Source organism: Bos indicus, chromosome 18 (assembly GCF_029378745.1).
Source record: "Bos indicus isolate NIAB-ARS_2022 breed Sahiwal x Tharparkar chromosome 18, NIAB-ARS_B.indTharparkar_mat_pri_1.0, whole genome shotgun sequence".
Taxonomy (NCBI): Eukaryota; Metazoa; Chordata; class Mammalia; order Artiodactyla; family Bovidae; genus Bos; species Bos indicus.
In genome coordinates this window covers 9,263,795-9,279,411 of record NC_091777.1, presented here as the reverse complement: position 1 = coordinate 9,279,411, position 15,617 = coordinate 9,263,795, and the positions used below count along the sequence as shown (strand labels likewise).

Below are 15,617 nucleotides of genomic sequence, written 5' to 3'. Positions count from 1 at the left end.
TATAATAATGCAGTAATGAGGGTGTATGCAAGGGGTAAAGAGTGAATTTCCAGAAGAGGAAGTGAATGATGTAGCCTGGATTACTGTTACATTTGAGCTAGATCTCCTGTAGAGTGTGTGGTTGGACAAAGGCAAAAGTCTAGAGAAATGAAGTGGAGGCAAGAGGGAAGTTCGGGTAAGAGGAAGCTGAAGGTACAAAGTCATGAACTAGAACATTCTATTCTGGAAACCATTCATCATTTACTGAGTGGAACAGCAGATATTGCAGATGAATTGGCAAGGGCTATTCTCCTGAAAGGTCTTAGAATCCCTGTGAAGGTGTTTGATGGTGAATGGAGGACCACAGAACTGTTCAGTAAGACAAAGCATATGCCTGGCTCATAGGAGGAGCCCAAGACATGGAGGCTCAGTTTATCAAAGGAGATGGATGATACTCTAAGATGTGCACATTGTAAAGACCACTCTCCATCTGGAAAGCAATGGGGAAGGAAATCCAATTACAAACAGAGCTCGGTGGGAGATGAGGGTCCCAGTTAAACCATAGCTCCCCAGGGATAATAGGAAGGGGCGGGATGATAAAGATCTAGGACATAGAATTGACAGGACTCAGGACCAACAGGATGCAGAAATCAAGGGTAAGCTGCAGGCCTAAGTGAACCCAGCTTGTTTGGCTTGAATGACTGATTAGGTGGCAGTGCCTGGGCTTCCCTGGTGGCTCAGACAGTAAAGAATTCGCCTGCAGGATACCTGGGTTTGATCCCTGGATTGGGAAGATCCCCTGGAGGAGGGCATGGCAACCCACTCCAGTATTCTTGCCTGGAGAATCCCCCTAGACAGAGGAGACTGGCCGGCTACAGTCCATGGGGTCACAGAGTCAGACATGACTGAGCAACTAAGCACAGCCGGTGTCTGAGCCAGCGCCTCTGTCGTCGGATGCAGGAGGGGAAACTGATTTGCAGACTAGAAGCAGAGGAAAAAATAATGAGGTCCGTTTTTGACAAATTGAGGCGGGATATCTGGTAACCAGTTGTATATGCCTATAGGTCCTGATGTTGAAAAGAGTGCTATGTTGTTAATGCAGATTCAGAAATTACTGGATTAAATGGCAGTGTTTCTCAGCTCTGGCAGAATATTAGCATTGCTGGAGGAGCTTTAAAATATGCTAATACCTGGGACCCCCAAATGGGATCTTCTTTATAGTGGACCTTCCCAGCAAAAGGAGAGCACCAGTACCAGCCTCGCTGCGAAGATCTGCTGAGTTACTGTCTGTAGATACCAATTTAATCTGCTAGGGAAAAGTCCCCAGGCTGTGTGGGAATCACAGACGTGTGACCTGTGCTTCAGAAAGATCTCAAGCTTGGTTTAATTTTCCACTGGCATTACCTTAACATTGTAAACATTTTGTAAACAAGGGGCCCCACATAAAGTTGCAATTTTGCACTGCATCCCCTAAATTACATAGCCCATCCTGGGTTCACACATAGGTATTTTAAGACACTTCCCAGGTGAAAATTCCTGGTGTAGGAAGGGAAACAGGATAGCCCAGAAAACTTGGAGTGGGGTCTGGGGACAGAGCCCTCAGTAACACTCACACTTAGGGGACTGGCATGGTGGGCAGAGGAAGGAGGTTCATATAAGAGAAGCAGAAAGAATGATCAGAGAACTTAGAGGGCAAGATGTGGCTGGAGACCCCCAAAGCCCAAGGAGGGGAGGGTAATCAACACATTCAAACACTGCAGAGAAGTTAAGAACTTGGTGTTCAAGATAATACAGACTGATCCCCGTGGCTAGACCATTTAGGGAGATGTGTCAAGAAGTGAAAACTGGGCAGCAGGGTTCCAAAGAGCCTGGCTGTGAAGGGAGAGGAAGAGAAAGGCAGGGGCTAAGAAAGACAGCCATTATGAAGCTGCTGCTGCTACTGCTAAGTCGCTTCAGTCGTGTCCGACTCTGTGCAACCCCAGAGATGGCAGCCCACCAGGCTCCCCAGTCCCTGGGATTCTCCAGGCAAGAACACTGGAGTGGGTTGCCATTGCCTTCTCCATTATGAAGCTACTTCAAGTCTAATACATGTTAGTATCAGTAAGAGGAAAGACATGTGGAGGGGCAGCAAGTAACAGGAGAGTGACTGAGCAGAGGTTGGAGGGAATGAGATGGAGAATTCTGTAAGTTCTGAGGAAGGACCATGCCTGACTCCTTCCCAATGTCTTCATATCTGCAAGAGGTCCCAGCAAGGGGTAGGGGCTCAGTGCAGGTGTCTCCAGATGCCATCTGAGACTAGAGGGAAGTGGTAATTAGAGGCTAGAACCAGTGCTGGTCATTTGCAAGGAGGATGGAGGGCAGTCGAGGGCACAGGTAGCTGAAGGCAGTACCTTTGTTCTGCAGCTTCTCCTTCACTTTGCTGTAGGCCGCTTTTATCTCCTGCGTGTTGGTGATGTTCAGCTGGAGCACAGAGAGATTCTTGGAGCAGGTTCTTCGTAATTCCTCTGCTCCAGACCCCTGTTCATCCAGAACTCCGGCAAATACAGTGAAGCCCAGCTCGTCCAGATACTTGGCCAAACCATGGCCAAACCCAGAATCACAACCTGCAAGGGGCCAAAGCAATACAAAATGGGCTCAGACTAAAATGGCAGGAGAAATTATTGAAGAAAAACTCACTGCATGCTGTTTATGATGGTCCATGTTCTGTGTAGAGAGTGGGTCTTGAGGAAGTTTTCTCCTTTGCTAAGTGGAAAATGGGCAGAGAAGCCACAACAGACAAATTTCTCTTTATTAAAAAAAAGGAGATGAGGAAGAATTTGAGGTGGGGACATAAATGGAAAGAGAAATGCTGATGAAGGGAAGGGGTCCAGGTGGTCAAAGAATGTAGCAGAGAAAAAGACATCTGACAGAAGCTTTTTCACTCATCTCTACGTGTAGTGTTTGCTGTAATAACCTCCATACAGTCTTCAGTAAAATTTTCATTACAAACTAACAAGTTGGAGTTGGTTTTTCTTTTTAAAGCTATAACAAAATGTCAGGTCCTGCTTCAAAGTGGACCGAGGACAATAGAAGGGGCTACCTATAGGGTCCAATTCCTTATGAATTATGAAAGATGAAGACTCCTAGCCACCTGCCCTTCTCACCTCCTTGAAAGCTTGCCCCTAGCCATGGCCTTCTCCCAAACCACTGAACCCTGGGAAGACGCCTGCAACAGAAACCAGATAGAAATCCCTAAGGGCATTGCTTTGTGAAACCAGAGGATAAGATCATATGCAAAACATATGTCTAATCTCAGAATTTTTTTTTTCACTAATCAGAAACGGTCCATTCCTGTAAATGCTAGAAGGAATTTGGCCCGTGTGCTTCAGAGAACACAAATACACAGTTACTTTTTCCAATCCAAATTGCTTGCTTGCTTTAGTTGGATTCTTTAAGGTAACTTTTTGGGTCTTAGTTCTAGAAGGTGTTGTAGGTCTTGATAGAACTGTTGAACTTCAGCTTCTTCAGCATTACTGGTTGGGGCATAGACTTAGATTACCATGATATTGAATGGTTTGCCTTGGAAACCAACAGAGATCATTCTGTCATTTTTGAGATTGCATCCAAGTACTGCATTTCGGACTCTTTTGTTGACTACAATGGCTACTCCATTTCTTCTAAGGGATTCTTGCCCTCAGTAATAGATATAATGGTCATCTGAGTTATAGTCATCAAAAAAAGATGTCCTTTTCATTATAGGGTACTGGAATGCAAAAGTAGGAAGTCAAGAAACACCTGGAGTAATGGGCAAATTTGGCCTTGGAGTACAAAACGAAGCAGGTCAAAGGCTAACACAATTTTGTCAAGAGAATCCACTGGTCATATCAAACACCATCTTCCAACAACACAAGAGAAGACTCTACAGATGGACATCACCAGATGGTCAATACCGAAATCAAATTGATATTCTTTGCAGCCAAAGATGGAGATGCTCTATACAGTCAACAAAAATAAGACCGGGAGCTGACTGGATCAGATCATGAATTCCTTATTGCAAACTTCAGACTTAAATTGAAGAAAGTAGGGAAAACCACTAGACCATTCAGGTATGATCTAAATCACATCCCTTACAATTACACAGTGGAAGTGAGAAATAGATTCAAGGGATTAGATCTGATAGACAGAATGCCTGAAGAACTATGGACAGAGGGTCATGACATTGTACAGGAGGCAGTGATCAAGACTATCTCCAAGAAAAAGAAATGCAAAAAGACAAAATGGTTGTCTGTGGAGGCCTTACAGACAGCTGAGAAAAGAAGAGAAGCTAAAAGCAAAGAAGAAAAGGAAAGATATACCCATTTGAATGCAGAGTTCCAAAGAATAGCAAGGAGAGATAAGAAAGCTTTCCTCAGTGATCAATGCAAAGAAATAGAGAAAAATAATAGAATGGGAAAGACTAGAGATTTTTTCAGAAAAATTAGAGATGCCAAGGGGACACTTCATGCAAAGATGGGCACAATAAAGGACAGAAATGGTATGGACCTAACATAAGCAGAAGATATTAAGAAGAGGTGGCAAGAATATACAGAACTATACAAAAAAGATCTTCACTACCCAGGTAATCACAATGGTGTGATCACTCACCTAGAGCCAGACATCCTGGAATGTGAAGTTAAGTGGGCCTTACTTTGTAGTGAAGCATCACTACAAACAAAGCTAGTGGAGGTGATGGAATTCCAGTTGAGCTATTTCAAATCCTGAAAGATGATGCTGTGAAAGCATTGCACTCAACATGCCAGCAAATTTGGAAAACTCAGCAGTAGCCACAGGACTGGAAAAGGTCAGTTTTCATTCCAATCCCAAAGAAAGGCAATGCCAAAGAATGCTCAAACTACCGCACAATTGCACTCATCTCACATGCTAGTAAAGTAATGCTCAAAATTCTCCAAGCCAGACTTCAGCAATACATGAACTGTGAACTTCCAGATGTTCAAGCTGGATTTAGAAAAGGCAGAGGAACCAAAGATCAAATTTCCAACATCTGTTGGATCATAGAAAAAGCAAGAGAGTTCCAGAAAACCATCTACTTCTGCTTTATTGACTACACCAAAGTCTTTGTGTGGATCACAACAAACTGTGGAAAATTGTTTAAAAGATGGGAATACCAGACCACCTGACCTGCCTCCTGAGAAATCTGTATGCAGGTCAAGAAGCAACAGTTAGAACTGGACATGGAACAATGGATTGGTTCCAAATAGGGAAAGGAGTACATCAAAGCTGTACATTGTCACCCTGCTTATTTAATTTACATGCATAGAATACATACATACATACATCATGAGAAACACTGGGCTGGATGAAGCACAAGCTGGAATCAAGATTGCCCAGATAAATATCAATAACCTCAGATATGCAGATGATACCACCCTTATGGCAGAAAGTGAACAAGAACTAAAGAACCTCTTGATGAAAGTGAAAAAGGAGTGAAAAAGTTGGCTTAAAACTCAACATTCAAAAAACTAAGTTCATAACATCTGGTCCCATCACTTCATGGCAACTAGATGGGGAAACAATGGAAATAGTGAGAGACTTTATTTTGGGGGGCTCCAAAATCACTGCAGATGATGACTGCAGCCATGAAATTAAAAGATGTTTGCTCCTTGGAAGAAAAGCTATGACCAAGTTAGACAGCACATTAAAAAGCAGAGACATTACTTTGCCAACAAAGGTCCATCTAGTCAAAGCTATGGTTTTTCCACTAGTCTTGTATGGGTGTGAAAGTTGGACTATAAAGAAAGCTGAGCCCTGAAGAATTGATGCTTTTGAATTGTGGTGTTGGAGAAGATTCTTGAGAGTCCCTTGGACTGCCAGGAGATCCAAGCAGTCTATCCTAAAGGAATTCAGTCCTGAATATTCATTGGAAGGACTGATGCTGAAACTCCAATACTTTGGCCATCTGATGTGAAGAACTGGAAAAGACCCTGATGCTGGGAAAGACTGAAGGCGGGAGGAGAAGGGGATGACAGAGGACGAGACAGTTGGAAGGCATCACCAACTCAATGGACGTGAGTGTGAGCAAGCTCTGGAAGTTGGTGATGGACAGGGAGGCCTGGCATGCTGCAGTCCATGGGGTCGCAAAGAGTCAGACACGACTGAGTGACTGAAATGAACTGAACTTAAGGTAAATTTAGATAATTCTGTTTCATTAATGTGGAACGGGATATGAATTCTGATCTTGGGATGCAGGCACTTAACCAAATTATCAAGCTATCTACAATGATGGTTTATTTGAAACAGTTCTTCTGAGCACGAGGCTTCTTTCTTGCATCAAATGAGTAAGGACTCAGAGTGGCAGGGAGAAGTACTTGTCAGTGTGAAAGTCACAGTTTATCCTTCTATAATTAGCTTAGGAGAAAAAAGTGAAGAACCTACTGTAGCAGGAAGAACCAAGAGTCTTCCAGGGTCTGACAATTGATTAACTATTGTTACTGTGAATATTGTTACTATTGTTCCATTGTTTTTCCATGGCAGAACATACGGCAGAGACTTGGGAACGTGCATGCCTGAAGCCAGGTTACTCTTCTGTTCCTATGTTGCTTGCTGCTGCTGCTGCTGCTGCTACTGCTAAGTCACTTTAGTCGTGTTGGACTCTGTGCGACCCCATAGACGGTAGCCCACCAGGCTCCGCCGTCCCCGGGATTCTCCAGGCAAGAACACTGGAGTGGGTTGCCATTTCCTTCAATGCACGAAAGTGAAAAGTGAAAGTGAAGTCACTCAGTTGTGTTCGACTCTTAGAGACCCCATGGACTGCAGCCCACCAGGCTCCTCCGTCCATGGGATTTTCCAGGCAAGAGTACTGGAGTGGGGTGCCATTGCCTTCTCCAATGTTGCTTGCAGTGCCACAGAAGTTGGCCGTGCCCCAGACAAACGGGGTGCTGGTCTGTCCCCACAAACCTTTATCCCAGTCTTAGGCAAGGAGGGCACTGCCTTGTGCTCTCAGCCAGTCTCTTGCCCAAGGTTCCTGCTTTGGTTGACTACACCCTGCTCAATACAGCTGTTGTCATCACAGCTTGAGATGTGATGACTGATTTCAGCCCAAGGAACCTGACGGCGAGCATTGAAGGGACAAGTCGTCAGTTTGCGACATCAAGATGATTCTTTCTGCACTTGATAAACTGATAAGGAAACCTGCAGGCTCTGATCTGGTGGTTTTTATCATAAGGGCATCATAACAGCTTTTCAGGATTCAGAGTATTGATGTAAGTTTCTTCCATGTTGGAAATTAAGGAGACTAATCCAAAGTGCTCAGCTGAGACACGCTCTCCCAACTGTGGTCTTCGTCCACACCCTGTGCCCCAACAACGGTTCACTTCCAGCCCCTGACGTTAGGGGGTGGGGCCCCCACTTCCTGCAACACACGGCTGGGCATCAGCAGAGCGTGGGGATGGGGGCAAAATCTCAGAATTTGAGATTCGAGTCTACCCCACCCACTTGGAGTGTATTATGGGCTGTAGAAATTTGGTTTATACCCACAAGTACAAAATAGAGATATCTGAAATTTTAAGATGAAGACATCGTGGACATAAACTCACCCTTTGAGCCATACCAGAATAAATGTGTAACAATTACTAAGTCTCTACAGCTCTAAAGATAAGAGATCATATTCACATTGGCTGTGCCAGGTGGTCTGTCCTGTAAACCCTGAAAGAACTGCCTTGTCAGCATCTGGGGGCTACAGTCAGGCATGCCCCTAAAAATCAGAAAGTTCAGGAAATCAGAGAGCACACCAACAATCAACTCAAGGATCAATATGCAAGTGATTAGAAAAGATATCTGACTTTAAAGCTAACAACACCTCCCCGGAGGGACTTCCCTAGTGATCCAGTGGTTAAGAATACATCTTGCAATGCAAGGGTTGCAGGTTCAATCCCTGGTCAGGGAACTAAGATCCCACATATTGCAGGACCACAAAGCCCTTGGGCCACAACTAGAGAATCTGTGCACTGCAGCAAAAGATCCTCTATGACACAGTGAACCTCCCACATGCCTCAACTAAGACCTGATGCAGCCAAGGTTAATTAGTTAATTTTTAAAACCCCTTCATGGATCACAGTCTTGTTATGGTGAAGAGGCTTGCATAACTCAGTGAAGCTATGGCCACGCCATGCAAGGCCACCCAAGTTGGACGGGTCATAATGAAGAGTTCTGACAAAACGTGGTCCGCTGGAGGAGGAAATGGCAAACCAACCTAGTACGCTTACTGCAAGAACCCCATGAACAGTATGAAAAGGCAAACAGATAAGACACTGGAAGATAAGCACACCCAAGGTGTCTGATACACTACTGGGGAAGAGTGGAGGGCCAGTACTAATAGCCCCAGAAGGAATGAAGAGGCTGGGCCAAAGTGGAAATGATGCTCAGTTGTGGTGTATCTGGTGGTGAACTAAAGAGCCTCTTGATGAAAGTGAAAGAGGAGAGTGAAAAAGTGGACTCAAAACTCAACTTTCAGAAAACTATGGTCATGGCATCCAGTCCCATCACTTCATGGTAAATAGATGGGGAAACAATAGGAACAATGAGAGACTTTATTTGGGGGAGCTCCAAAATCACTGCATATGGTGACTGCAACCTTGAAATCAAAAGACACTTGGTCCTTGGAAGAAAAGTTACACCAACCCTAAATAGCACATTGAAAAGCAGAGACATTACTTTGCTGACAAAGGTCCGTGTAGTCAAAGCTATGGTTTTTCCAGTCGTCATGTATGGGTGTGAGAGCTGGATTATAAAGAAAGATGAGCACCAGAGAATTGACGCTTTTGAACTGTGGTGTTGGAGAAGACTCTTGAGAGTCCCTTGACTGCAAGGAGATCCAACCAGTCAATCCTTAAGCAAATCAGTCCTGAATATTCATTGGAAGGACTGATGCTGAAGCTGAAACGCCAACACTTTGGCCACGTGATGCAAAGAACTGAGTCATTGGAAAAGACCCTGATGCTGAGAAAGATTGAAGGAAGGAGGAGAAGGAGATGACAGAGGATGAGATGGTTGGATGGCATCACCCACTCAATGGACATGAGTTTGAGCAAACTCTGGGAGTTGGCAGGGAGGCCTGGTGTGCTGCAGTCCATGGGATCACAAAGACTCAGACATGACTGAGTGACTGAACTGAACTGAACTGGTGGTGAAAGTAAAGTCCAATGGTATAAAGAATAATACTGCCTGCTGCTGCTGCTAAGTCACTTCAGTCGTGTCCAACTCTGTGTGACCCCATAGACGGCAGCCCACTAGGCTCCTCTGTCCCTGGGATTCTCCAGGCAAGAATACTGGAGTGGGTTGCCATTTCCTTCTCCAATGCATGAAAGTGAAAAGTGAAAGTAAAGTCGCCTAGTCGTGCCCGACTCTTAGCGACCCCATGGACTGCAGCCTACCAGGCTCCTCCATCCATGAGATTTTCCAGGCAAGAGTAATACTGCCTAGGAACCCAGAATGTTAGGTCCACGAATCAAGGTAAATGGGCTTGGTTGTGAACTTGGCCCCCCACCTCTGCAACCCTGCTTGAGTTATTTAACCTCTCTGTGCCTCAGCTTCCTCATCTCTAAAATGGACTTGATAACGGTGCCTACATCAGTTATGATTTGTGATGTGCTTAACAATGCCTGGAATTACTATAATAGATCTTTTAAAAAAAATAATACTAGGTACATGACATTCTTCCTGAATTTCAGGTGTTTACATGCATGATCTTGGTAGATAGGAAGTTCACCTCTACTGATAGCTAAACATCTTGGTTAAGACTCTGCCTGCTTGATTCTGCCTCTGCCATGTCTGAGCCTTGGGTAACATTACATAAAGTAGTACAGAGCCTCCACTTATTCATCTGGGAAGTGGGGTTATAACGGTTCCTCCCTCCTAGGCTGATCTTGGAAGTCAACAAGACAGAGAATGTTCTGCACAAAGCCCAGCATATCATACGTGACTGTTACCAGTATTGTGGCTCTAACCCAGATATCATTTCTGATCTGCTGTGTGAACGATCAGGCTATGCTAACCCTGGTGTCTTAGGGCCAGGCAGGGGCTAGAGGGCCTTGAGAATGTAGGTGGCTGGAGAGCCGCTCCCTGTCAAGATAGAGTAACCCTTGTGCACTCCAGAAACCCAAAGACAAGGCAGGGGCCTTTGTGAAAGCTACTTTCCCTCGTGGCTCCCTGATAAAGAATCTGCCTGCAATACAGGAGACCCAGGTTTAATCCCTGGGTTAGGAAGATCCCCTGGAGAAGGGAATGGCAACCCACTCCAGTATTCTTGCCTGAAGAATTCCATGGACAGAGGAACCTGGTAAGTTACAGTCCATGAGCTTAGACACAAAGAGTCAGACACAACTGAGCAACTAGCACTTTGTGGAAAGGCAAAATGTTTCATAACCGACCCATCAGTAGCTCAGTTGGTAAAGAATTCGCCTGCAATGCAGGAGACTCAGGTTCAATCCCTGGGTCAGGATGATCCCCTGGAGAAGGAAATGGCAACCTGCTCCAGTATTCTTGCCTGGAAAATCCCATGACAGAGGAGCCTGGTGGGCTACAGTCCATGGGGTCATAAAGAGTTGCAGCCAACCGAGCAACTAAACCACCAGCCTCTGAAAATTATCAAACCTAGTGTGACTCGAATGCTTACCAAGACCCATCCAGCTTCACACATATTAACTCCACCCACCCTGGGAGATAAGTCATTTTACTATCATCACTCTATGGAGGAGGAAACTGAAACACAGAAGGGTTAAGTCATTTAGCTGGACATGGCAGAGGTAGGTTGAAACCCAGGCAGGGGTTGATAAATAAACATCTGGAATATAAAATATTCTATTCTTCCAGAGCACAGGGCCTAGCATATAGTAGCTGATCAATAAAAGGCGTGTGTTGGGGACTTCTCCAGCAGTCCAGTGGTTAAGACTGTCCACTTCCAATCCAGGGAGAGAGACTTCAATCCCTGGTGGCGGAACTAAGATCCGACATGCTACACAGCACAGCCAAAAAGTTACACACAAAAAAGCATGTGTTGGCTAAATGGGCATTTAAGAGGCCACTGGCCTTAATGCCTTAAAAACGCAGAGAGTCTTATGTCACTAGTATCGAGGGTTCCTAGCCTCTAAGTCCTAACAAACACCTGTGGAGTTGGATGCCTACCCCAAGAGAGGGTGTAGGAATTGCTGGGGGTGGTTTTAAGCTATGCCCTTTGAGATCATTCTGTCTCTAGTGGCCTGGAAAATCATCAGCTTGGAGTAAGCAACAAGTACTAGAGTCTCATTTTTGCAAAACTGGAGTGAATGTGAAATTATGATTTATTCTAAAATATTAATAAAGTCTCTCAATTTGTGTGAAAAACGGAAATGTGAATCACTTTAACTCAGAAGAGTTAAGAATGATAGTTTCTGAGCTGGTGGGCTAACTGTAAGTGGATTTATGCTATTGCCGTATGGAGCTGGTGAATAGAAACATAGCTCATCATTTGTTGGGTCAAGTCGTCGGCAAGTTGTGAATAACTCAAGTTCTGGAGTTCTTTAAGGCTAGGTCCCCTGAATGAAACACGCCTGTCAAGACTAACAGCATGTGCTCTTGGACACAAGCTGGTTCCTCGGAAGCTGCATTCAGAAAAGGATGAAGAGGGAAGAATTTGCAACACTGTAAATGATTTCTTTGTTGGTGTTGTTATTGTTTAGTCACTCAGTTGTGTCCGGCTCTTTGCAACCCCGTGGACTGGGAGGCTCCTGCCGGGCTCCTTTGTCCACGGCAAGAATACAGAAGTGGGTTACCATTTCCTTCTGCAGGGTATCTCCTCTCAGGAGTCAAACCCACATCTGCATTGGCAGGTAGATTCTTTACCCCTGAGCTACCAATTTTTTCTAGACAGTGTTAAAACATCATATAAGTAATAAAACTTTAAGAGCAACATCAGGATAAACAAAAGAAGTTACCCATAACACCACCAATCTAGCATAAGTTTTATAACTTTCTTGCTTTTTCTTCTAGTCTTTTTTTCCTATACACTGTTCTTTAACAACTATAATTATAGTACACATGTGATTTGACAACTAATTTTTAAATTAGTATTATAGATATGCGGATGACACCACCCTTATGGCAAAAAGCAAAGAAGAACTAAAGAGGCTCTTGATGAAAGTGAAAGAAGAGAATGAAAAACTTGGCTTAAAGTTCAACATTCAGAAAACTAAGATCATGGCATCCGGTCCCATCACTTCATGGCAAATAGATGGGGAAACAGTGGCTGACTTTATTTTTCTGGGCTCTAAAATCACTGCAGATGGTGACTGCAGCCATGAAATTAAAAGACACTTACTCCTTGGAAGGAAAGTGATGACCAACTAAGACAGCATATTAAAAAGCAGAGACATTAGTTTACCAACAAAGGTCCGTCTAGTCAAGGCTTATGGTTTTTCCAGTGGTCATGTATGGATGTGAGAGTTGGACTATAAAGGAAGCTGAGCGCCGAAGAATTGATGCTTTTAAATTGTGGTGCTGGAGAAGACTCTTGAAAGTCCCTTGGACTGCAAGGAGACCCAACCAGTCCATTCTAAAGGAGATCAGTCCTGGGTGTTCATTGGAGGGACTGATGTTGAAGCTGAAACGCCAATACTTTGGCCACCTGATGTGAAGAGCTGACCCATGTGAAAAGCCCCCGATGCTGGGAAAGATTGAAGGCAGGAGGAGAAGGGGACGACAGAGGATGAGATGGTTGGATGGCATCACTAACTCGATGGACATGGGTTTGGGTGAACTCCGGGAGTTGGTGACGGACAGGGAGGACTGGCGTGCTGCGATTCATGGGGTCGCAAAGAGTCGGACACGACTGAGTGACTGAACTGAAACCAGTTTTAGCTATTTCCACAGTCTGCAAAACCATAAGTCATCATTTTTCACTACTAGATAAAATTCTCCCCATGAAAATGCAGCAAAGAAAAACATGATTGGAGCCTGGATTTTGGAGCCAGGATCCCTGGGTCCAAATCCTGGCTCTGCTACTTTCAAGCTGTGTGACTTTGGCCAGTCAGTTTACCTCTCTGTGCCTCAGTTTCCTTATCTATAAAGTGAGATGATACTAGGACCTGCCTCATAAGATTGTCCGAAAGATTAAATGATTTTATATACTAGAGTAATTGCAACAGAGCCTGCCACATGGCAGTTGCTACCCAGGTGTTAAATAAATAGCAACTGCGTTTCTGTTTGTTTTAAATCCATGCTACCCCTTTCATTGGCTACTTCTGGTTCCTAGAACCAAAGGATTTTGAGTTCTTATCTCAGAAGATCATCACAGACATTCTAACCACAATAATGAATTGGCCAAGTACTGTGCTTTCTGCCAGCGGTCTCATCTCTCCTAGACTCTCCTTCCCTAAAGCTCCTCGAAGTCTCCCCTTTGTCAATATCTTTGAACAACAGCAGCTTAAAACAGAGTTTCTCAGGGGGTGGGCCTCTTCAGAGGTGCCAGGGCCCATTCTCATAGTGGACTTTCACTTCTCTTCATTGGAAGGACTGATGTTGAAGCTGAAACTCCGATACTTTGGCCACATAATGGGAAGAGCTGACTCATTTGAGAAGACCCTGATGCTGGGAAAGATTGAGGGCAGGAGGAGAAGGGGATGACACAGGATGAGATGGTTGGATGGCATCACCGACTCCATGGACATGGGTTTGGGTAGACTCTGGGAGTTGGTGATGGACAGAGGCCTGGCGTGCCTGCAGTTCAATGGGGTCGCAAAGAGTCGGACACGACTGAGCGACTGAACTGAACTGAGTGGAATAGACAAACACAAATGGAGGACCTGTTGTGTATCAAATAAGAGGACACTATCTGAATATGTGTTTTGCTTGGCCCATACAGTGTATTTCTTAAAAATTTAAGCAAAGGCTAAAATCCAAGAATGCCACCTGAAAACCCAGATCGGTGGTTTCTCTTGATTAACCAGAATATAGGCCAACTGTGGGCCTGCGTTCTTACGAGGAACTCGTGTGCTGAAGCTGAGGATCCCAAAGCTGCCCCCTGCCACTCCCTGTCCACCGTCCCCACCGCCCTCCCCCGTCCCCCGACTCCCCTCCCCCCACGCTCTCAGGTCCAGGGTTCCCACTTCCTATTGCACATGCGCACCTCTATCGCCCACTGCCTTCACCACTGTGACCCGCCCCACCTCTGCAGCCTTTTGAACCCAACATACCTGCCACACTTTGTCCCACTTACAAAGGTCATCTGGGTCTAGAGTTATTTATCTGTAAAACCGTGGAAAACTAGGGAGGAAAAGACTTTCCCCACCCTTGTTTGAAATTTAAGCACTCCACCAGATTGCCACCCTCATGTTGACCCTGCCTGGTCCCTATAAAATAGATTAAGGTGCAATAAAATGGTAGACACATAATAAAACTGTAAGGTACCTAATAATTCCCTGAGAGCCATACAAGGCTCAGCTTCTAATCCAGGAAGAGAAAACACTTGACAGTTATACCACTGACACTACCTGTGTTGACTTTGGCACTCTTAAAAGATAGTGATGTTGGGTGGTGAACCCCTGGGAATTAGCTAGAGCTTTTTTGCTTAATTGGAGGATAACTGCTTTACAGTGTTGTATTGGTATCTGCTGTACAAAGTCTGTGTTAGTAGCTCCATCATGTCCAACTCTTTGCAACCCCATGGACTGTAGCCCACCAGGCTCCTTTGTCCACTGGATTCTCCAGACAAGAATATTGCAGTGGGTTGCCATGCCCTTCTCTAGGGGATCCTCCCAACTCAGGGATGGAACCCAAGTCTCCCTTGGAGAAGGAAATGGCAACCCACTCCAGTATTCTTGCCTGGAAAATCCCCTGGACACAGGGGACTGGGTCGCTACAGTCCAAGGGGTCACAGAGAGTAGAACACGACTGAGCACACAAGTATATTGCACACACGCACAGTCAACTGTATTTTAGGATGCCCCTCTGGTGAAATTTGTCTGATGTTTTTCTTATGTTCTGGCTGGGGTTATGAGCTTGGGAAAGGAGATCACAGATACAGGGCCATTTTCATCACATTGTATTAAGAGGACAAACAAGCAACAAGACATGAATGTTGACGTTGCCTTTGATCACCTGGATGAAGTAAAGTGGGGAAATTTGTCCGCTATGAAGTTACTCTTTATCCACCCCCTCTTCCATACTATACTCTTCGGAAGGAAGCCTCTATGTATTAATACCTACATAAATTATTTGGAACTCTTGTACATGGGAGATTTGTCTCTTTTCCTTCATTTATTAATTTATTTTTATCTTTATGGACTCAGGAATATTAATTTTATACTTTGGGTTATAATCCAGTACTTTATCTTAGTGCTCAAATTATTCCAGCTTAAATTATTTTGAGCTCTTTCAGTTGGCTCCTGTCAAAGTATATTTTTTATTCTGATTTTATAGGTGAAAGAATATAAAGTTTCTTTAAACCAAGCTTCAAAGAATATAAAGTTCCCACTATCACTAAACTAACAAGAGCAGAGGCGCAATGAAAATCATTACAGGGTTTTTTTTTCCCTACTCATCATTGGCTACGATCCATAGCCAATCTTTGTTGACCAATGACTAGTGTATCTTTCATCTGATGGAGTTACTTAAGGCAATAAGTTTTGAGA

At 44.5% G+C, this 15,617-nt stretch overlaps 1 protein-coding gene and 1 pseudogene across 1 annotated transcript in view; both read right to left on the bottom strand.

Annotated features, from left to right (window-relative positions):
• The window catches only part of HSD17B2 (hydroxysteroid 17-beta dehydrogenase 2), an 89,915-nt gene that overhangs the window by 26,832 nt on the left and 47,466 nt on the right, over nt 1–15,617 (bottom strand). Inside the window, exon 2 of the mRNA XM_019980188.2 lies at nt 2,370–2,582. Within this exon, the coding sequence (XP_019835747.1) occupies nt 2,370–2,582 (213 nt within the window). The remainder of the gene's footprint in view (nt 1–2,369; nt 2,583–15,617) is intronic.
• LOC139177248 (gametocyte-specific factor 1-like) lies at nt 3,119–7,232 on the bottom strand (annotated as a pseudogene).